Source organism: Notolepis coatsorum (genome assembly GCF_963971535.1).
Source record: "Notolepis coatsorum genome assembly, chromosome: 10".
NCBI classification, from domain to species: Eukaryota; Metazoa; Chordata; class Actinopteri; order Aulopiformes; family Paralepididae; genus Notolepis; species Notolepis coatsorum.
The window spans coordinates 117,118,611-117,142,977 of NC_140174.1; the positions used below are offsets into that span (position 1 = coordinate 117,118,611).

The 24,367-nt window shown below is 42.7% G+C and overlaps 1 protein-coding gene across 1 annotated transcript in view; it reads right to left on the reverse strand.

Annotated features, from left to right (window-relative positions):
* ddr2l (discoidin domain receptor family, member 2, like) overlaps window positions 1–24,367 on the reverse strand; it is a 230,020-nt gene that overhangs the window by 135,682 nt on the left and 69,971 nt on the right. Inside the window, exons 4-5 of the mRNA XM_084323157.1 lie at window positions 24,120–24,195; window positions 20,923–21,075 (exon numbers count right to left, since the gene is read on the reverse strand). Coding sequence (XP_084179283.1) covers window positions 20,923–21,075; window positions 24,120–24,195 — 229 coding nt within the window. The remainder of the gene's footprint in view (window positions 1–20,922; window positions 21,076–24,119; window positions 24,196–24,367) is intronic.

Sequence of the window (24,367 nt, forward strand, 5' to 3'; positions counted from 1 at the left end):
GCCTCAGGCCAAGGCTAATATACCCGGCACTATTATCGATCGTGGGAAAAGACGGCCGGAGGGAAGGAATATGCACGCCTAAAGACGCCGAGGAATACTTGAAGCTACATGGAGCAGGTCCCCCAGGGCAGAACGTAACACTGTCTCGCACCAGATAAGCCTACTCATCTCTCTCTTTCTCTTTGCATTTCAGTAATTTTATTAGAATGACTTTACCACGACTCAACAAAAGTAGCAGATGATATGCATGCCGGCAACACCAAGGCACAAGGTGTATAATATGGTTCGTAATGCATTATATTTACAAACTTCTGGTCTCTGTGGAGACAAGAATCTATCATTGACATTGTGAAAAATCTGGAATATTCTGGACTCATCGCTCGACTGCTCTGGGACACAAAGGAATATCCCGAAAATACTAGTAGTCATGAACCCTGGGTAGGAAGATCATTCTGGAACACAACAGCAGTCTGTTCGTATATACTAGGGTATTCTACAACATTCTAGAATATAATGCACCATTACAACGAAGGCCTGCAACTTTAACATTAACATCCGGTGTGTATAAGCATCAGGGACGCGGGAAGGGGGGGTGCGGGGGGTGCTGCAGCACCCCCTCTCAATTATTGCAATTTTTTTTGGCAGTATTTATATATTTGTATATACTGTAACTGTATAACTGTAACACTGTATATTATAAGTTTATCCTGCTCAAAGCACGTCACCATTTAATATTGTGTGTATTGAGCCGTACTGTATTGTAGCCATTCTCCAATCTGTTAAATAAAGTTTTCATTCATTCATTACACTACTGTATGTACACAATCATACGTGTAAAACCGAGTAGATTTTCGAGTGATGCGTGTAAAAAAATGATGGCGCTGCTCCGACCGGCTGCCTCTCTGTTCGCTCCGTCGAGACTGTGTTTACTTTTGTTAATATTTATAGTTTTTAGAGTTTTGTTCGTACCAACTGTTGGTGCATTTAATGTATATGACCGTCAGTCACTCATAGACATTGGATTACGGGAAACTTATCAACTGGATTACTCACTGGATCAGCTTTCCGAACCGCATCAATGGCCTGAAGAAATTCTCCGGAGATCAGGACCAGATCCTTTGTTCCTAGACCCCAGGAACAGAGGAACCAGACGGCGAGGGAAGAGGGCTGGGATCCGTAACAGGCTGAGATCCAGACGCCACCGTACACCACTGCCCAGTATATTGCTAGCCAATGTACAATCAATTGACAATAAACTGGATGACATCCGAGCAAGGATTCAATATCAAAGAGACGTTAGGGACTGCAACGTCCTCTGCTTCACCGAGACGTGGTTGACGCCGGACGTCCCAGACCACGCAATTCAACCGGCTGATCACTTCTTTATCCATCGCAAGGATCGGACATCATCAGAGTCCGGTAAACAACGTGGAGGAGGTATTGCCTTCATGTTTAACAAAAATTGGAGCGACCCAACTAACGTGAAGGAATTATCCAACCACTGCTCCCCAGAACTGGAATATATAACCATCAAGTGTCGTCCTTTCTTCCTCCCGAGGGAGTTAACGGCGATCGTCCTGGTCGGAGTGTATATTCCACCGCAAGCCAGCAACAAGGTTGCGCTCTCCAGACTACACGACGAGGTAAATAGAATCCAAGTGGCGAATGTTAACGCCGCCATTTTAGTTCTGGGAGATTTCAATAGCGCCAATCTGAGAAAGGTATTGCCTGACTTCTATCAGCATGTGACTTGCAACACCAGAGGCGGTAACATCCTAGATCACTGTTACACGCAATTTAAAGGTGGCTACAAGGCTCATTCTGATAGTGGCTTTGGTAAGTCAGATCACGCATCCATTTTTCTTTCACCAAAGTACAGACAGAGAATTAAAAGTACTCCCGTAGTCTCGCGAGAGGTGCAGAAATGGGATGTGACGTCAGAGGAGACGATCCGGTCAGTGTTTCACCACACAGACTGGATTGTGTTCCGCGACACAGATAACATTAATGCCTACACGGAGACAGTGCTGGACTATGTTTGTACTAGGGTGAAAGAAACAATCCCCACTACCAAAATGAAAGTTTACCCAAATCAAAAACCCTGGGTAGACAAATCCGTCCGTGAAGCTCTGAGAGAGCGCACCAAAGCATACAACGACGGCCTAGAGGCAGGCAACATGAATGACCACAAGGTGGCGCGATACAACGTAAGGAGGACAGTGTCAGAGGCCAAACGACGCTACAGGGATAAAATTGAACTCCAGTTTGAACAAGCTGACTCTAGAGCTATGTGGCAGGGGCTCAAAACGATGACAGACTACAAAGGCGCCTCCCTCAAACTGAACAGTGACATCTCCTTAGCAAATGACCTCAATACCTTCTATGCGAGGTTTGATGCTGGTAATAACAACACCAGCTCACAAGCCTCGGCAATGGGGGGGGGGGGTCGGCTGCTGATGGAGGCGCAGTGTTCAGGGTAACAGAGCATGAGGTGAGGCGGACCTTTAAAAAAGTGAATATCAGGAAGGCAGCAGGTTCAGACGGCATCCCCGGCCGCGTCCTAAAAGTCTGTGCCGACCAACTGGCCCCAGTATTCACTGACATATTTAACCTGTCCTTAGAACAGGCTGTCATCCCCACCTGCCTGAAGAAGTCCACTATTATCCCTGTACCCAAAAAATCCAAGCCTGCTTGCCTCAACGACTACCGCCCTGTAGCTCTCACCTCCATAGCCATGAAGTGCTTCGAGAAGCTAGTAAAGGGCTACATCTGCTCCTCCCTCCCCATCAACATGGACCCCCTGCAATTTGCATACCGCCCCAACAGGTCCACGGAGGACGCCATATCCCATGTGCTGCACACAGCAGCATCACACCTGGACAAGAGGCAGGGGAACTATGTGAGAATGCTATTCATCGACTACAGCTCGGCATTCAATACCATAGTCCCCTCCATACTCATAGCCAAGCTCAGGGACCTGGGCTTGGGCTATGACCTCTGCCAGTGGGTCTTGGACTTCCTGACTGGCAGACCCCAGGTGGTGAGAGCAGGCAACTGCACCTCCTCATCCATCACCCTCAACATAGGGGCCCCCCAGGGCTGTGTTCTGAGTCCCCTCCTCTACTCCCTGTACACACACGACTGTGTGGCTCAGCGGAGTAGCAATACAATCGTCAAATTTGCTGACGACACAGTGGTGGTGGGCCTGATCTCTGCCAACGACGAGAGGGCCTACCTGGAAGAGGTCAAGGTCCTGGCGGGATGGTGCCAGGAAAACAGCCTCTCCCTGAACGTCAGCAAAACAAAGGAGATGATTGTGGACTTCAGGAGGTCGGGGGTCAAGGACTACAGCCCCCTCAGCATCGACGGGGCACCGGTTGAGAGAGTCAACAGCTTTAAGTACCTCGGAGCCTACATATCCGAGGACTTGACATGGACCACACACATTAACAGTGTTGTGAAGAAGGCACGACAACGCCTCTACTTCCTCAGGCGCCTAAGGAAGTTCCAAGTCAGCCAGAAGATCCTTAAGAACTTCTACTCATGTACAATAGAGAGCATCTTGACCGGCAACATCACCTCCTGGTTTGGGAATAGCACTGCACAAGACCAAAGCAGACTACAAAGAGTGACACGTTCAGCCGAACGCACAATTGGAGGGGGGCTCCCCACCCTCCAGAACATTTACTACAAGCGTTGCAAGGGCAAGGCTAAGAGAATCATTAAAGACTCCAGTCACCCGAACAACTGCCTCTTTGAACTGCTGCGGTCAGGCAAGCGATACAGGAGTCTCAAGGCGAGCACAGAAAGACTCAGAAGAAGCTTCTATCCCCAGGCCATCAGGCTGCTAAACGAACAATGAATGAACACTACACAACAACAACCACCAAACGCACATAGCACACACATCCACACGCACACACTCACTTTAAACAAACACACAGTAGCACCCACTCCACACACTTATAGCACACACCCACTTTAAACAAACACACTGTAGCACCCACTCCCCACACTTTATATTTATGGATGAAGGATTGCACTACAACTCGTACACCTTACTGTAAATTGTACCTAAAATTGTACCTCATCCCATTTCTGCTTTGCACTAGATAGTACTGTACATTAGTACACTGCATAGTATTGTGTATTGTATATTATATGGTAACTCAGAACATTGTACATATGTCTATACCGAACACTGTGACCTCATTTTCTTCTTCTAAATTCATGCTATATTATGTTATTATGTTATTTGATACTATCTTGTCTAGCACAGTCTCTGGAGCGTAACAGTAAGAAGCATTTTGTATGAAAGTATTCTGTACTTCTGTATGACAACTATTAAAGAACTTGAACTTGAACTTGAACTTGATGACAGACTGTCACAGACTGATTGAATGACAGGTGAAACAACTAATTGTATTCACCTCCCGTCTCCCGCCCTTCCCACGCGCCACGAACCACTGAGCTACTGTGATACAGTGCTTGCGCAGTCAGTCGATTTGAGCTAGTAGTCAGACTTTGCTAGCACAGAATGTCTCACTCGCAGAAAAGAAAAATATCAGATTTATTTTCTAAACGTCCCGCCGGTCCCAGTGACAGTCCCACTAAATCTGATAAACGTCAGAGAGAGACAGAGACGACAGGTTCAGCCTCAGCATCAGGTATTGAAGAGTTAACTGAGTCTGTTCCCCTATACCCCCCCTCGGGCGCCAGGGGCTTCCACTGAGGGGTGATGCAAATAGGGATGGGGTGTTATGGCAGCTCATGATGGAAAGAGTGCGCACCGAGTCTGATCCCGAGTTGAAGAATTGGCTCCAAAAGAGAGACAACTGGATGTCCAACAACATCCAAAACGAAATCTTACAGCTGCATGCCCATGATATTCAGCGACAAATTAGAGGCAAAGCATCCAAAAGCCCAATCTTTGGCTTGAGCACTGACGGAACCACTGATGTCACTCACTGGAAAAGAACAATTCTCGTGTAATATACAGTTAGCTGATGACAACTTGGAAGCTCAGAACTTCTTTTGGGGTTTTTACAATGCCCGGCCCAGACACAACAGCCGAGACGCTGTTTTTGTGTATAAAATACTTTTACGCCTCGACCTGCCCATGGAGAGGCTGATAGGATACTGTTTTGACGGGGCCAGCAACATGTCTGGGGGGTACAGGCTAGACCAGGGGTTCCCAAACTTTTCAGGCCGCGACCCAAAAAAAACGGTGTCAGAGAGCCGCGACCCCCACTATTATAGGAGGTAAAAAAAAAATTTAAATGGAAATGTATGGTTGAAACATGCAAACGTTCAAACGCACACACACTAATACGCATTGGAGGCTTTTAACCAGGGCCGGACTGGGGAAATCATTCAGGCCAGGAAATATAGCCCCAGTCAGGCCACTTTTTAAGCAGGGGGTCTGGGGGTCCCCCACCAGGAATCTTTTTGTTACAAAGACTTAATTTCCTGCATTCTGGTGCAGGCATTTTTTTTATTTGTACCCTTTAAATGCCAGTGTTTGTGATGGCATCACAACTTATTGTTAAAAAACAGGCTAGCATATGTATGATTAGCAACAACACAGATTTTTATGGATTTTCAGTTTTTTGTAATTGATAAATACAATATTTTATTCAACTTCAGCCCTGATCATAACACCACATATTCATTTTATAATTCTAACCCTTTAAATGCCAGTGTGTGTGATGGCATATATTTGCAATATATCAAATGCAAAGTACATTTTTCTGGGGGGGATTATTACAGGCTAGCTAGCATGTGTCAATGATTAGCAGTTTTTCGTAAGGATCCCGCCTCCACCAATCACATGCGGCTCCCTTTGTGTGTGTGTGAGAGCAAGAGAGAGAGAGAGAGAGAGATAGTTCTCCAACTTGTGTGAGTTGCAGTGATCTCCTGGTTGTTCCCCACCTAGGTTATCTAACTATTGCGCTGGTGCAAATAGAAACACTGGCCTGGCCTGCTTCTAAGTTCAGTGGCCTGACCGCAATTTTATTTTTATTTTTTTATCTGGCGACCCCCCAGCACCCCCTGCCGTTTTATAGTTCCCGCGTGCCTGATAAGCATATGATCAATTGACTGAAGTTTAATCAGGCCTTAATAAGGCTTTAAAAAAAATCTGCCACATCTAAATGTATGAGCACAACAAGGTTATTCTAATATTTTAAATAATCACTCCACTGATTTAGAGATTGGCACAATGTAGCTCTAAAAGTCTCTGTTTTTCTCTTTTATCTCTGTATTCAATTTTATTTTAGTGGTTTCTCCACGTTGAGTTTTATTTTAGCTCTCACTCATTTTTTTTTATCTTTCATTGTTCTTTTCAATTTTTTCTTCATTTTAAGGTGTTAGTGTTTGTCTCCAATCTTTTCCTTTTTCTGATGTTTCCAACATAAGTTAGTAGAAGGTTCAAATTAATATATCAATGAAGATATTCTTTTTTTCATTTTTCATAATATTTTAGTACATTAAGGGAAGGCGCAATACCAAAAGCGACATTCTATTGAATTAGAATGAAAATGTTAGATCCTATGGCAATTAGCATAGGAAGAGTAGGATTACAAAGCTCAGTTTTGGGCAATCCGGTGGCCTAAGGGAGGGAGTCATACGCGGAGGATGTGTCTATGGAACACAGGCCTGTACGACTCTCTGGGGGAGGGGGAAAAAGGGGATTTTTATTTGTATATGTTTTTAAGCTCGGCTCTCAACGGGACCTCAATAATTGGATGTACATCTATTGTAGCTTCGCACTCCAGAAGCATTACCAAAAACTACACAACAACATGTATAGATTATGGCTAGTTTGAATATAATGATATGGAACACTGGTGGGATAAATAAACAACACAAATGCAAAAGCGTGCTCACACTGATGAAAAAAGAACATGTGGACGTGGCTCTACTAAGCGAAACGCACATTTTAGAGAAAGACAGATACGTTAGCGGACAACACATATCATAATATTAGTCACTCTTCTTTTGGTACGAGAACTCGAGCTGTAGCCATAGTCGTTAGACGTAAGTTAAATATTGAATTAAAGGGAGTATGGTCTGATGCAGATGGTCGTATAACTATAGCTATGATTGTACACAATAACAGGAAAATAGCGTTGGCAGCGGTATATGCCCCAAATTTGTACGAAGAGGGTTTCTTCTCTACACTAACCAATGCGATGTTAGACCTTCCCGATTACTCATTTATAATAGGTGCAGATTTTAATGCCATTTGGAATCCAAGGATGGACACATCTTACCTCGCCTTTTCCAGCGAACAAAAGAATTCATCTAATGCATTAAAGGATTGGTCGAAGATTACAGGTGTAAATGACTTATGGCGATCACTTAATCCCACGACCCGAAAGTACTCTTGTCGATCTGCGAGACATTATCCAGAATAGATTATGTCTTTGCATCCCCGAGACTATTTGATAAATATGAAGTGGAAATGATACCCAATGCACTATCAGATCACTGTTATTTACTCCTAAAAGGAACATTTGGTATACTATCTTCCCGAGCCCCAAGATGGCGATTTAAATCGATGCTGCTTAATAACAAGGAATTCATTACACAACTCAAAGAAGCTCTTATAGTATTCCTACGGGAGAATGCAAACTCGGTGCAAGACCCCAGAATAATATGGATGTCGGTAAAGGGAATGATCAAGGATTTCACTGATAGCTTTTCCTCCAAAATGCGCAAGAATCAATGCACAAAACTGTCTGAACTGGAAATGCTTTACTCAACGTTATTTAATTCTTTAAAATACAACAACTCAACTCGACTAGAAAATCAAGTTAATGTACTAAAAAAAGAGATCAATGCCATATACAGACAACAATCGGAAATACAAATACGTAGCACAAGACAACAGCAGTACTCCCAAGGTTCTAAACCTAGTCACCTATTAGCCATGCGATTAAGAATTAATGCAAAATTTGCAGATATAACTACCATTAGAGCACAACAAGTACTTGAAACAGACCCTGAAAAAATAAACGATACATTCAAAGAATTCTACTCCGACTTATATAAATCAGAAACGACCTTTGATCAAAACAAAATGGACACATATCTTAATCAAATTATTCTCCCTAAACTTTCAGAGGATGACGCTAAACAGTTAGAAACACCGATCACACTAGAGGAACTCAAGAAGGCCATATCCGAAATGCAAAGTGGTAAGGCTCCTGGAAGAGACGGTATCCCACCAGAAATGTACCTTTCTTGTTGGGACATAATTGGACCCTTATTACTAAATATGATCTTATACTCAGTCAAGGAGGGGAACTTCCATAAAAACGACAATATTGCACTCATAACAGTCCTTCTCAAAAAAGACAAAGACCCCACCGAGTGCGGTAGTTACAGACCCTTAAGCCTCCTCGGAACCGATATCAAACTGTACTCTAAGGTATTAGCCATCAGATTACAAAAGCATATGACGTCTTTAGTTCATCCGGACCAAACTGGCTTCATAAGAGGCCGCCTGATCACTGATAACATAAGACGAATACTGCACGTACTAGATGCCGACAAGGACGACACCATACCTAAGGCGATGCTATCCCTGGATGCAATGAAAGCTTTTGACAGGCTGGAATGGTCGTATCTATGGGCAGTATTAGAGAAGATGGGGTTAGGTAAAGGTTTCATTGATATGATTAAAGTAGTATACATCGAACACAAAGACCCATTGGCCATGATTACTACAGGTATAATCACCTCCGGAATATTTCCGGTATCACGCTCAGCTAGACAGGGTTGCCCTCTTAGTCCCGGACTATTCGATCTATCATTAGAACCTTTAGCACAATATATAAGACAATCCCAATCCATACAACCAATCGTAATCAAGGGCACACAACATAAAATTAGTTTATATGCGGACGACGTAATACTGTTCATGCAAAACCCCAACACCACACTGCCTCATCTGCTCAAGTTGATTGAGAACTTTGGTGATTTATCGGGATTCAAGATAAATTGGCCGAAGTCGGCTTTCCTTCCACTTAACACCCCTGCAAAAAAAGATATAACCCTCCCAGGAGAGATACCTATGGTAAAACATTTTAGATGCTTGGGAGTGGAAATATTCCCCACCATAAGACAAACGGTGAAGCACAATTACACAAAAATCCAAAACAAAATCAAAGACGACCTTGATAGGTGGGCAAAACTTAAAAACTCAGTACAGGCACGGATATCAATAGTTAAGATGGACGTACTACCTAGAATCAACTTCTTCAGTTCAATGCTACCGTTACCCCCTCCAGAGGGTTACTGGAAAAGATTACACTCCTCCACATACACATTTATTTGGAATAACAAACCACCACGTATAAAAAGATCCATCGCACAGAGAAATAAAGCAGACGGTGGCATGGCATTTCCAGATTTTTTCCACTATTTTAAGGCGTACACATTAAGACCATTGACAACATGGTTTGATCCCCAAGCATTAGTATCCTGGAGAAAATGAGAAGAAAACATAGTAGCCCCACATAGACTGAAGGACATAGCATACACTAAACTACCAATCAAGCATTGTGAATGGAAATTTGGCCCCATAATTACTCATGCGATCCGGATATGGCGTGAAACACAAAAAAAATATCCTAACCCACATAAATGGCACAATCATACTCCCTTATTCAATAACAATGCACTCTTAATTGAAAAACGACCTATAAGATTCCCTATATGGGAAGAGCAAGGCATACACTCATTAGGGGATGTTTTTAACAAACAGGGTTTTTGTAGTTATGGAGAAATATGCAAAAAATGTAATCTCACCAAGTCCACATGGCTTTTTTACATACAGTTACGGCTATGTTTGAAGTCTCATGGTGTTCCATTAGACATACCAATTGAACACCACAGATACCACAAATTCTTCTATGAAAGAGAGACATCGAGAGGTTTTGTTTCAGATTTTTATCATCAATTACTAACGTCCTCGTATGAAACCCTCCAACTAGACTCTGTCTGGAGGAGGGATATACCAGACCTGGAAAGTGACTTTGATTGGCAAGGAGCCTGGGCAAATGTCCGACTTACATCAAGGAACCCGGACCATAAACAAATCAATCTTAACTATATTCACAGGACATACTTGACTCCTATAAGACTGAACAGAATGGGTCTTAAACAAGACTCCAAATGCTCCCAATGTACAAATGGGGATGAAGGGACATTTATGCATATGTACTGGGACTGCCCACCAGTTAAGATATTCTGGAAAGATGTGACCCAACAATTATCAAAACTCGTATCTTGGAATATACCTGTACACCCCGCTGTATTACTATTGAATGATGTTTTTGAGTTTGCAGTACATCCACAGCTAAAGAGATCGGTTTTATCGGGTATCACAGTAGCTAAAAAGCTGATCGCATCACGCTGGTTTCAACCGGAAAAAATGTGCCGGAAAGTTTGGTTTCTTACATATCTCTATGTGATTTATCAAGAAATATCTACAGCAAGAATTCTGGGTCTCAATGAATCCAAAATGACAATGTGGTTAGAAGTGGTGGAGAGAATAAAAGCTAGCTTATAATGGTAGTGTCTGGTTAGGAGCGAGGGATAATGGAGGTACTATCCAAAGAGGGGTCCGGGAGGGGGGGGGTTCGAGCTGGAGCATATGTGTGTAGGTTTTTAGATAACAGGTATTAGGGGTATATCCTGTATAAGACATTGGTATAAATGGTAATTTCGTTGGATATACACTGTGTATTAATGCGTGTGTATCTTATCGTGTGTTGTCATGTTTGTTTATATGTGTGTTTAAAAAATAATAAAAAAATTAAATACAAAAAAATTAAAACAATGACAATAAACATAGTTGTATTAGGTTGAAAAAAAAAAAAAAAAAAAAAAGAGTGGTACGCTCAGCTGAGCGTACTACGGGTATTGCACTACCACCCCTGCAGGTCCTATTTATTTTTATTTTTTATTTATCCTTTATTTATCCAGGAATGTCCCATTGAGATACAAGATCTCTTCTTCCAGGGAGTCCTGACCAACACGGCACACAACAAGTTTCCACATAAAACAGGGCATTAAACAAAAAACATATAATTCAATTATAAATACAGAAGGTCATTTGTGCAGTGGCAAGGAGCATAATCACATCAACAATAGCATCAGGTAAAACAGTTACATGTTTTGTGAAGGGCTAATCGTAGCATACCTTTAAAAGCATTTACAGTAGGAAGTGCCTCTAGACAAAGTTTTACTTGCAGCGTATTCCATAAAAAGGGAGCATAGTGGGAGAATGCAGCTTTACCAAGCTCTGACTGCATCAAAGGAACATTTAAAAGCATCCCATTTGCTGCTCGTCTGGTATTAAAAAAGTATAAAAGGACAGATGTCTGGAGATATATAAGGGCAGCTTACCTAGCAATGACTTAAGGATAAAAATCAACATGTGTGATTGTCTTCTTTGGTACAGAGAGGACCATCCTAAGGACTGATACAGAGTGCAGTGGTGGGTGCGAGAGCCTGCACCTGTTACAAAACGTATGGCAGTATGGTACGCAGAATCCAGCTTTTTAAGCAGGGAGGAAGGAGCATGCATATAGATCACATCGCCATAGTCTAATACAGACAGAAAGGAACTCTGCACAATTCTCTTCCTGGCTTCAGACGGGAAACATTTCTTTAGACGGAAGAAAAAGCCCAGTTTAGGTCTAAGTTTTCTCAGTAGGTTCCCAATATGAACATCAAAGGCCATCTTGTCATCAATCCATATATAACAAGAGGTGCAAATCCAGAGCCTGCAGAATAATGAAAGACCCTCACCACCCCAACAACAGCCTGTTCAAGCTGCTGCGGTCAGGCAAACGCCTGCGAACACCAGCAACTAGGACAGAGAGACTTCGGCTCAGCTTCTTCCCCCAGGCCATCAGAGTCTTGAACACTGAACTCTCCACACACAAGCACACATGAGCACACACACAACACACACACTGTACACGCTCACACACTAGCAGTCACTTTAACATGAACACACACACATGCTGCACACGCTCACACTTATGATCACTTTTACACAATGAAAGGTCACTTTAAAAACAAGAACGGTAGTGGTTCTTGTATAGTAAATAGATGGATAGAAAGCTAGCATAAGGACGCATAGTATAACTTGAGATTGTATAATATAGCATTGTATAGCAGTGTACATAATGACCCAGTGCCTCATCCGTAGCTAACAGTGTATTGCACTATCACAGGACCTAGCATGTCTTACCATGCTTTTGTAAAAAGCATGTACATATATATACCTGATATGTCTTACTCTTATTACTTGTACTATTGCACAAATGTCGCATTCTCATCCTATTGGATTCTTATTATTGTATTATGCACAATCGTTGCAGGCAAGACCGCCCGCATTTCACTGTATACTTGTATGCCATGACAATAAAACTCTTGACTTGACTAATTGAGCACGAAACCGCCCAGACCCACGGTGCAGCTACATGTAGCTGCTAATGCTAGCAGGCCTACAAACTGGTGAGACAGTTAACACTGATAGCTGCTAACACTAGCAGGCCTACAAACTGGTGAGACAGATAGCTGCTAACGCTAGCAGGCCTACAAACTGGTCACGGTGAGACAGCTAACGTTGGCCTGGCCACAGTGAGCCGCGAAGATCCAAAACGAGGCTAACTATCAACGTAGATGTAACGTTAAGAAACATCACCCCTGCTTCTTTGACTCTGCTATGATACGCCATGTTCCACATTTAGTGTAAGTCACGCCAAACCTCCGACAACAATGTCAGATAGCGCTGGCAGGTGTCACGCCAACAGGCCAGGGTTAGTTAGCTAAAATAGTGAAAAAAGCTGTTCACAAATCTCATGTAAGGCTGGATAACGCTAGCGGAATGAATGAATGAATGAATGAAAACTTTATTTAACAGATTGCAGAATGGGTACAAATACAATACAGTACAATACAGACGTTTGTCTTGTTTACATCAGGGTCCCCCATTTTCAATTCATAGTGACATTTATGACATACACATCATGACATTTATGACATAGGGACATACATGACATACAGGTATATAGTACCGTTACATTTGTGACATATATACGATATGCAAATAATCAGTACACTGTTAACCAGAGATCCTAAGAGAAAATATATACATATGATGGGGGAGGAGACTGTACATTAGGAGGGGGTGGGAGAAAATATATCCATACGGTGGGGAGGAGACTGTCCATTAGGAGGGGGTGGGGGGTCGGCGGGTGGGTGAACGTAAAACATTCATCCCAAAAGTGGTCTGATGCAGATGGTCGTATAACTATAGCTATGATTGTACACAATAACAGGAAAATAGCGTTGGCAGCGGTATATGCCCCAAATTTGTACGAAGAGGGTTTCTTCTCTACACTAACCAATGCGATGTTAGACCTTCCCGATTACTCATTTATAATAGGTGCAGATTTTAATGCCATTTGGAATCCAAGGATGGACACATCTTACCTCGCCTTTTCCAGCGAACAAAAGAATTCATCTAATGCATTAAAGGATTGGTCGAAGATTACAGGTGTAAATGACTTATGGCGATCACTTAATCCCACGACCCGAAAGTACTCTTGTCGATCTGCGAGACATTATCCAGAATAGATTATGTCTTTGCATCCCCGAGACTATTTGATAAATATGAAGTGGAAATGATACCCAATGCACTATCAGATCACTGTTATTTACTCCTAAAAGGAACATTTGGTATACTATCTTCCCGAGCCCCAAGATGGCGATTTAAATCGATGCTGCTTAATAACAAGGAATTCATTACACAACTCAAAGAAGCTCTTATAGTATTCCTACGGGAGAATGCAAACTCGGTGCAAGACCCCAGAATAATATGGATGTCGGTAAAGGGAATGATCAAGGATTTCACTGATAGCTTTTCCTCCAAAATGCGCAAGAATCAATGCACAAAACTGTCTGAACTGGAAATGCTTTACTCAACGTTATTTAATTCTTTAAAATACAACAACTCAACTCGACTAGAAAATCAAGTTAATGTACTAAAAAAAGAGATCAATGCCATATACAGACAACAATCGGAAATACAAATACGTAGCACAAGACAACAGCAGTACTCCCAAGGTTCTAAACCTAGTCACCTATTAGCCATGCGATTAAGAATTAATGCAAAATTTGCAGATATAACTACCATTAGAGCACAACAAGTACTTGAAACAGACCCTGAAAAAATAAACGATACATTCAAAGAATTCTACTCCGACTTATATAAATCAGAAACGACCTTTGATCAAAACAAAATGGACACATATCTTAATCAAATTATTCTCCCTAAACTTTCAGAGGATGACGCTAAACAGTTAGAAACACCGATCACACTAGAGGAACTCAAGAAGGCCATATCCGAAATGCAAAGTGGTAAGGCTCCTGGAAGAGACGGTATCCCACCAGAAATGTACCTTTCTTGTTGGGACATAATTGGACCCTTATTACTAAATATGATCTTATACTCAGTCAAGGAGGGGAACTTCCATAAAAACGACAATATTGCACTCATAACAGTCCTTCTCAAAAAAGACAAAGACCCCACCGAGTGCGGTAGTTACAGACCCTTAAGCCTCCTCGGAACCGATATCAAACTGTACTCTAAGGTATTAGCCATCAGATTACAAAAGCATATGACGTCTTTAGTTCATCCGGACCAAACTGGCTTCATAAGAGGCCGCCTGATCACTGATAACATAAGACGAATACTGCACGTACTAGATGCCGACAAGGACGACACCATACCTAAGGCGATGCTATCCCTGGATGCAATGAAAGCTTTTGACAGGCTGGAATGGTCGTATCTATGGGCAGTATTAGAGAAGATGGGGTTAGGTAAAGGTTTCATTGATATGATTAAAGTAGTATACATCGAACACAAAGACCCATTGGCCATGATTACTACAGGTATAATCACCTCCGGAATATTTCCGGTATCACGCTCAGCTAGACAGGGTTGCCCTCTTAGTCCCGGACTATTCGATCTATCATTAGAACCTTTAGCACAATATATAAGACAATCCCAATCCATACAACCAATCGTAATCAAGGGCACACAACATAAAATTAGTTTATATGCGGACGACGTAATACTGTTCATGCAAAACCCCAACACCACACTGCCTCATCTGCTCAAGTTGATTGAGAACTTTGGTGATTTATCGGGATTCAAGATAAATTGGCCGAAGTCGGCTTTCCTTCCACTTAACACCCCTGCAAAAAAAGATATAACCCTCCCAGGAGAGATACCTATGGTAAAACATTTTAGATGCTTGGGAGTGGAAATATTCCCCACCATAAGACAAACGGTGAAGCACAATTACACAAAAATCCAAAACAAAATCAAAGACGACCTTGATAGGTGGGCAAAACTTAAAAACTCAGTACAGGCACGGATATCAATAGTTAAGATGGACGTACTACCTAGAATCAACTTCTTCAGTTCAATGCTACCGTTACCCCCTCCAGAGGGTTACTGGAAAAGATTACACTCCTCCACATACACATTTATTTGGAATAACAAACCACCACGTATAAAAAGATCCATCGCACAGAGAAATAAAGCAGACGGTGGCATGGCATTTCCAGATTTTTTCCACTATTTTAAGGCGTACACATTAAGACCATTGACAACATGGTTTGATCCCCAAGCATTAGTATCCTGGAGAAAATGAGAAGAAAACATAGTAGCCCCACATAGACTGAAGGACATAGCATACACTAAACTACCAATCAAGCATTGTGAATGGAAATTTGGCCCCATAATTACTCATGCGATCCGGATATGGCGTGAAACACAAAAAAAATATCCTAACCCACATAAATGGCACAATCATACTCCCTTATTCAATAACAATGCACTCTTAATTGAAAAACGACCTATAAGATTCCCTCTATGGGAAGAGCAAGGCATACACTCATTAGGGGATGTTTTTAACAAACAGGGTTTTTGTAGTTATGGAGAAATATGCAAAAAATGTAATCTCACCAAGTCCACATGGCTTTTTTACATACAGTTACGGCTATGTTTGAAGTCTCATGGTGTTCCATTAGACATACCAATTGAACACCACAGATACCACAAATTCTTCTATGAAAGAGAGACATCGAGAGGTTTTGTTTCAGATTTTTATCATCAATTACTAACGTCCTCGTATGAAACCCTCCAACTAGACTCTGTCTGGAGGAGGGATATACCAGACCTGGAAAGTGACTTTGATTGGCAAGGAGCCTGGGCAAATGTCCGACTTACATCAAGGAACCCGGACCATAAACAAATCAATCTTAACTATATTCACAGGACATACTTGACTCCTATAAGACTGAACAGAATGGGTCTTAAACAAGACTCCAAATGCTCCCAATGTACAAATGGGGATGAAGGGACATTTATGCATATGTACTGGGACTGCCCACCAGTTAAGATATTCTGGAAAGATGTGACCCAACAATTATCAAAACTCGTATCTTGGAATATACCTGTACACCCCGCTGTATTACTATTGAATGATGTTTTTGAGTTTGCAGTACATCCACAGCTAAAGAGATTGGTTTTATCGGGTATCACAGTAGCTAAAAAGCTGATCGCATCACGCTGGTTTCAACCGGAAAAAATGTGCCGGAAAGTTTGGTTTCTTACATATCTCTATGTGATTTATCAAGAAATATCTACAGCAAGAATTCTGGGTCTCAATGAATCCAAAATGACAATGTGGTTAGAAGTGGTGGAGAGAATAAAAGCTAGCTTATAATGGTAGTGTCTGGTTAGGAGCGAGGGATAATGGAGGTACTATCCAAAGAGGGGTCCGGGAGGGGGGGGTTCGAGCTGGAGCATATGTGTGTAGGTTTTTAGATAACAGGTATTAGGGGTATATCCTGTATAAGACATTGGTATAAATGGTAATTTCGTTGGATATACACTGTGTATTAATGCGTGTGTATCTTATCGTGTGTTGTCATGTTTGTTTATATGTGTGTTTAAAAAATAATAAAAAAATTAAATACAAAAAAATTAAAACAATGACAATAAACATAGTTGTATTAGGTTGAAAAAAAAAAAAAAAAAAAAAAAGAGTGGTACGCTCAGCTGAGCGTACTACGGGTATTGCACTACCACCCCTGCAGGTCCTATTTATTTTTATTTTTTATTTATCTTTTATTTATCCAGGAATGTCCCATTGAGATACAAGATCTCTTCTTCCAGGGAGTCCTGACCAACACGGCACACAACAAGTTTCCACATAAAACAGGGCATTAAACAAAAAACATATAATTCAATTATAAATACAGAAGGTCATTTGTGCAGTGGCAAGGAGCATAATCACATCAACAATAGCATCAGGTAAAACAGTTACATGTTTTGTGAAGGGCTAATCGTAGCATACCTTTAAAAGCATTTACAGTAGGAAGTGCCTCTAGACAAAGTTTTACTTGCAGCGTATTCCATAAAAAGGGAGCATAGTGGGAGAATGCAGCTTTACCAAGCTCTGACTGCATCAAAGGAACATTTAAAAGCATCCCATTTGCTGCTCGTCTGGTATTAAAAAAGTATAAAAGGACAGATGTCTGGAGATATATAAGGGCAGCTTACCTAGCAATGACTTAAGGATAAAAATCAACATGTGTGATTGTCTTCTTTGGTACAGAGAGGACCATCCTAAGGACTGATACAGAGTGCAGTGGTGGGTGCGAGAGCCTGCACCTGTTACAAAACGTATGGCAGTATGGTACGCAGAATCCAGCTTTTTAAGCAGGGAGGAAGGAGCATGCATATAGATCACATCGCCATAGTCTAATACAGACAGAAAGGAACTCTGCACAATTCTCTTCCTGGCTTCAGACGGGAAACATTTCTTTAGACGGAAGAAAAAGCCCAGTTTAGGTCTAAGTTTTCTCAGTAGGTTCCCAATATGAACATCAAAGGCCATCTTGTCATCAATCCATATATAACAAGAGGTGCAAATCCAGAGCCTGCAGAATAATGAAAGACCCTCACCACCCCAACAACAGCCTGTTCAAGCTGCTGCGGTCAGGCAAACGCCTGCGAACACCAGCAACTAGGACAGAGAGACTTCGGCTCAGCTTCTTCCCCCAGGCCATCAGAGTCTTGAACACTGAACTCTCCACACACAAGCACACATGAGCACACACACAACACACACACTGTACACGCTCACACACTAGCAGTCACTTTAACATGAACACACACACATGCTGCACACGCTCACACTTATGATCACTTTTACACAATGAAAGGTCACTTTAAAAACAAGAACGGTAGTGGTTCTTGTATAGTAAATAGATGGATAGAAAGCTAGCATAAGGACGCATAGTATAACTTGAGATTGTATAATATAGCATTGTATAGCAGTGTACATAATGACCCAGTGCCTCATCCGTAGCTAACAGTGTATTGCACTATCACAGGACCTAGCATGTCTTACCATGCTTTTGTAAAAAGCATGTACATATATATACCTGATATGTCTTACTCTTATTACTTGTACTATTGCACAAATGTCGCATTCTCATCCTATTGGATTCTTATTATTGTATTATGCACAATCGTTGCAGGCAAGACCGCCCGCATTTCACTGTATACTTGTATGCCATGACAATAAAACTCTTGACTTGACTAATTGAGCACGAAACCGCCCAGACCCACGGTGCAGCTACATGTAGCTGCTAATGCTAGCAGGCCTACAAACTGGTGAGACAGTTAACACTGATAGCTGCTAACACTAGCAGGCCTACAAACTGGTGAGACAGATAGCTGCTAACGCTAGCAGGCCTACAAACTGGTCACGGTGAGACAGCTAACGTTGGCCTGGCCACAGTGAGCCGCGAAGATCCAAAACGAGGCTAACTATCAACGTAGATGTAACGTTAAGAAACATCACCCCTGCTTCTTTGACTCTGCTATGATACGCCATGTTCCACATTTAGTGTAAGTCACGCCAAACCTCCGACAACAATGTCAGAGAGCGCTGGCAGGTGTCACGCCAACAGGCCAGGGTTAGTTAGCTAAAATAGTGAAAAAAGCTGTTCACAAATCTCATGTAAGGCTGGCTAACGCTAGCGGAATGAATGAATGAATGAATGAAAACTTTATTTAACAGATTGCAGAATGGGTACAAATACAATACAGTACAATACAGACGTTTGTCTTGTTTACATCAGGGTCCCCCATTTTCAATTCATAGTGACATTTATGACATACACATCATGACATTTATGACATAGGGACATACATGACATACAGGTATATAGTACCGTTACATTTGTGACATATATACGATATGCAAATAATCAGTACACTGTTAACCAGAGATCCTAAGAGAAAATATATACATATGATGGGGGAGGAGACTGTACATTAGGAGGGGGTGGGCGGGTGGGAGAAAATATATCCATACGGTGGGGAGGAGACTGTCCATTAGGAGGGGGTGGGGGGTCGGCGGGTGGGTGAACGTAAAACATTCATCCCAAAAGTATACATCACTGATGCTTGAAATGTTTGAACTTTTCGTACAAAACGTTGCTCCCATGAAACATCTTCCGGTCTCTCTTTCTTCATCTTTCTTTTCTGTTCTCCCAGCTCTTAACGGACTCTAATGCTACCTGGCTAGCTAGCGACCTGTACCCGGCATGCCATTCAGTGGTGTACCAGTTAACCCATTCTCTGCCGGAGCTTATATCCATCCTTGTAGCCTCTCTGCCAGCACTATTTGTCTATGGAGATGTTCACCTTCTTTGCAGGGCTATAACTTTTTAAATTGTATTGCTAAATTGACATTACTATGGCCCATTCAACATCAATTATCTATCGTTCAGGATGTAGGAATGTTTTACTTTTTCATTCACACATTCATACTAAAATACTGTCCAGAGTATAAATATGTTTTTATCGTTTTCTGCTGTATTTCATAGAACGTGAGATATAGCCATAAATGCATATATTAGATGATCAAATGCAGTTTGATACCGATCAACGTTATATTAAAAATTTCAACTGTACATGATCCTAAACGTCATGACTGGTCATCTGCTGGTGACCGGAGGGGGGGGGGGGGGGGGGGGGTCGTTTATAATGCAATGACCGACGTTAAATGATTCATGTAGTATGGGTGATATATAGATCAGAGCAGTTTGTATGGATAATAATAATCAAAAACGCTGAAACTCACGGCAGCTTCCTCTTACCGGTGATCACACTGGCGCAAACAGATCCCAGTTATGTGATGTTGATCTAGGTGATCCAGTTCCGGTTTGTATAATACTAATATACGTCAAATCATGTTGTTTATTGATTTATGGCAACGGATCGATATGCACGGTATCTGGATAGAGTCCCGCGAGCGATAGCGAGTGGCCGGACGGAATAGGGGACGGACTAAGCACTTCCGGCCACTTCCGGTTTTGGCAACTCGCCGATCGGCCACCAGGTGGCGGTATTGAAGCGTTGCAGAGTTGAGCGGAGTCCTACAACACCAGCAAAGACTCCGTGGGTGAAATGTGAATACCATGACGAAAATATGAAATATTGATCTCAAAGACGCCGTAACCCGTCATTGGCAGATTACGCATGGCGAGGAATGATGTGTAAACACGTCATCGGCGGAGAAAGGGTTAATAGGGCACCCTCTCAATACACTACATAGTGTAGGTGTCGGTAGAAACAAAGGCAGATATATTTTTTGAATGTTCACATAAACTAATAATTAAAAATATATATAATTTAAGGACTATTTGAATATTCGAAAATCAATGCCCATCCCTAACCCATACAATCTCTATCACCCTCCCCATCCCTCCATATCTCTTCTACCCTCTCCCTCCCACCCTCCTCACCCTGTTCCCTAAGCGGTTTCTCCAGGAGGTCCAGATCAGTCCGTCCCGGCTGTAGTTGAGGCAGTAGGCGCGGGCAAACTCATTCCCGGAGTTCCTGGCGTAACGCCCCTGTGTTCCCACCACAGTCAAGAAGGTCAGCCTGCCAAGATCCACCTGCACAGAGAAACTCAATGGTCAATGGTCTCTAACTACACACCCTCGAGACCCCAACGCTCTGCATCTTCTAACTACACACCCTCAAGACCCCAACACTCTGCATCTTCTAACTACACACCCTCAAGACCCCTACGCTCTGCAGCTTATAGGTTGGGTAGGAGGGGTGGGTGGGGGACACTGTACAACTGTACAAGCAAAACTGTACATTGGAATATTGACAAGACCATACTTGGTCATTTACTGTACATTGGAGGGGGTTGTGTTAGGACATTTACAGGGGCCATTTTCGAATTGGAGTCTCCCGTAGGTGTTTTTTGAGAGTGTTTTTGAAAGTGGGTAGTGATTCACATTCCTTTACAGCTTAGGGTAGGGTGTTCCACATTGATGTGGCATAATTGTGAAACGTGTTTAGTCCCTTGTTTGAGCCGAATCTGGGTTTAACATGATTTGTGGAGCTCCCTCTGGTGTTGTGATCGTGGTATTCACTGACCTTTGGGAAGTATTTTGACATGTACATGGGTACCTTGGTCGGGTAGTGTATCTTGTAGACCAGGCCCATTGCAAGTTGCTGTACTCCGTCGTGTACTCTAAGCCATCGTAGGTTGTCAAAGTGGGCAGGGGTGAGGTGGGTTCTAGGAGTAAGGTCAAGCAGTAGTCTGACCAGTTTGTTTTGAGATGTTTGTAATTTTGTTTTTAGCGCCTTTGAGGTACTTTGGTACCATGAGGTGCAAGCATAGTCGTAGTACCCTTGAATGAGTGCTCCTGCCAGAGTCTTCAGGGTATTCTTGTTTACCAGCAGGGGAGGAAATTAGGCCACTTTACTCGCCAAATGCAAGTATTTTTTATGTTTGGCGAGTGATTCATGAAGAGCACTCGCCAGTCTGGCGAGTACTAGTAAACAAAACAAAACAAAAAAATCATTCTGCAATCTGCTGATTCGCTCACTGGCACAAGCCGAACTCTGACTCCCCTCTTATGATTCCTCCCATTTGCGCCTCATAATAATCCGACCATAACCAATGAACATCATCGTTGTACAGATGCGCTCTAAGCTCCTCCAATGAACACTAATTTTCTAGAAGATGTCGCGCATCTAGGGGAAGTGGATAGACCACTGCGCGCGGACCTACAGACTCCTGTCACCGGCTTGACAACGTAAACAAACTTAGACAAAAACACATCGTGGATGAAAATAATTGCATGTAGAGTCGTCGCTTTCGGATATATCAGTGTGGTCTGACATGGGGGCGAACAACAGAATGCGACGTGTCTCCTTCGAGTCGGATGAGAATGACAAGTGGGCGTGAGGCTAACCAGCATTAGCCGGCTAGCTACCTAGCATGTAACAAGCTACCATAACGTGCATTCAACATAGTGGACTATACTGAGCGGCTTTGCTTAAATGCAGCCGAGTGACATTTTATTTTTACCGGGTTTCCCCCCATATCACCACTCGGCCATATGCCCTTCACAACGGTGATGTTGTCATACTTGTCATTCAGAATACACCTGCTGAACCCCTAGCGTTGACATGAGATTCGATTCCAATGTATTGTCATCATACAGCACAAGTACAGTACAACCAGAATACATTTGGCATCCAACCAGAGTGCAAATGTAACAAGTCAAGTTCAAGTTGTTTTATTTAGCTATTACATTACAGTGAAATGCTTGTTTCTTTCACTGCCCAGCCCAGTCCAGCCCAACCCAACCCAGTTCAACCTGGACCAGCCCAACCCAGCCCAACCTAGACCAGTCCAACCTAGACCAGCCCAACCCAGTCCAGCCCAGCATCTTTCACTGCCCAGTTCAGCCCAACCCAGTCCAGAATAGTTCCCTCTTTCATGTTAATGTGATATCCTAATATTTTGAAGAGTAGAGACAGTGTGATTAATACATGTTGTATGCTAATATTGTGGAGAGTAGAGATACGTATTAATGTTTTATGCTAATAAATATTTTAAAGAGTAGAGACATGGTGTGATTATTACTATGATTGAAAATCAATTTAGACGAAGACATACAAAGAAGTAATTATCACAATTAGCGATTTATTTTTGGCTGGTAAAAAGATCAGTTTGGCTGGTAAAAAAAATCATCTACTCGCCAGTTGGCTGGTAAGCCAAAAAGTTAGTTTCCTCCCCTGTTTACCAGTGAGGAGATCCGGTACAAGAATCGAGTTCGTTGGTTGACTTTTTTTTATTACATTGGATGCCATTTTGTCACAGGAAGATTTGCCTCTAGGATGGAACCCAGGTAGGTAATATCTTCTTTCCTTGTGACAATATTGTCACCCACTGTAACTCAAGACCGCTCCGCTCTGCATCTTCTAACTACACACCCTCAAGACCCCTACGCTCTGCATCTTCTAACTATACACCCTCAAGACCCGTACGCTCTACATCTTCTAACTACACACCCTCAAGACCCCTACGCTCTGCATCTTCTAACTACACACCCTCAAGACCCCTCCGCTCTGCATCTTCTAACTACACACCCTCAAGACTCATAAGCTCTGCATCTTCTAACTACACACCCTCATGACCCGTACGCTCTGCATCTTTTAACTACACACCCTCAAGACCCCTACACTCTGCATCTTCTAACTACACACCCTCAAGACCTCTACACTCTGCATCTTCTAACTACACACCCTCAAGACCTCTACACTCTGCATCTTCTAACTACACACCCTCAAGACCCCTACGCTCTGCATCTTCTAACTACACACCCTCGAGACCCCTACGCTCTACATCTTCTAACTACACACCCTCAAGACCCCTACGCTCTGCATCTTCTAACTACACACCCTCGAGACCCCTACGCTCTACATCTTCTAACTACACACCCTCGAGACCCCTACACTCTGCATCTTCTAATTACACACCCTCAAGACCCCTACGCTCTGCATCTTCTAACTACACACCCTCAAGACCCTACGCTCTGCATCTTCTAACTACACACCCTCAAGACCCGTACCCCTAGAAGAGATAGAGGAAAGGAGAGAGTACAACATGCGTGAAGCTGTCCAGGACACCGACCTGTAGATATTGACTGTCTGACGGCTCCAGCTGCCCCTGTGGGCACCAGGCACCATCTCCCTCCTCGCGGTTCAACCTGCAGAGAGGGAGGGAGTCGAGGGAGGAAAGACACGTCAGGGTTCAGCCATTCCGTCAGGGTTCACCCATTCCCATATTGACAGGGTCAGGGTTCACCCATTCCCATATTGACAGGGTCAGGGTTCACCCATTCCCATATCGGATATTTGTGGATCTTTACAGTGAAGATG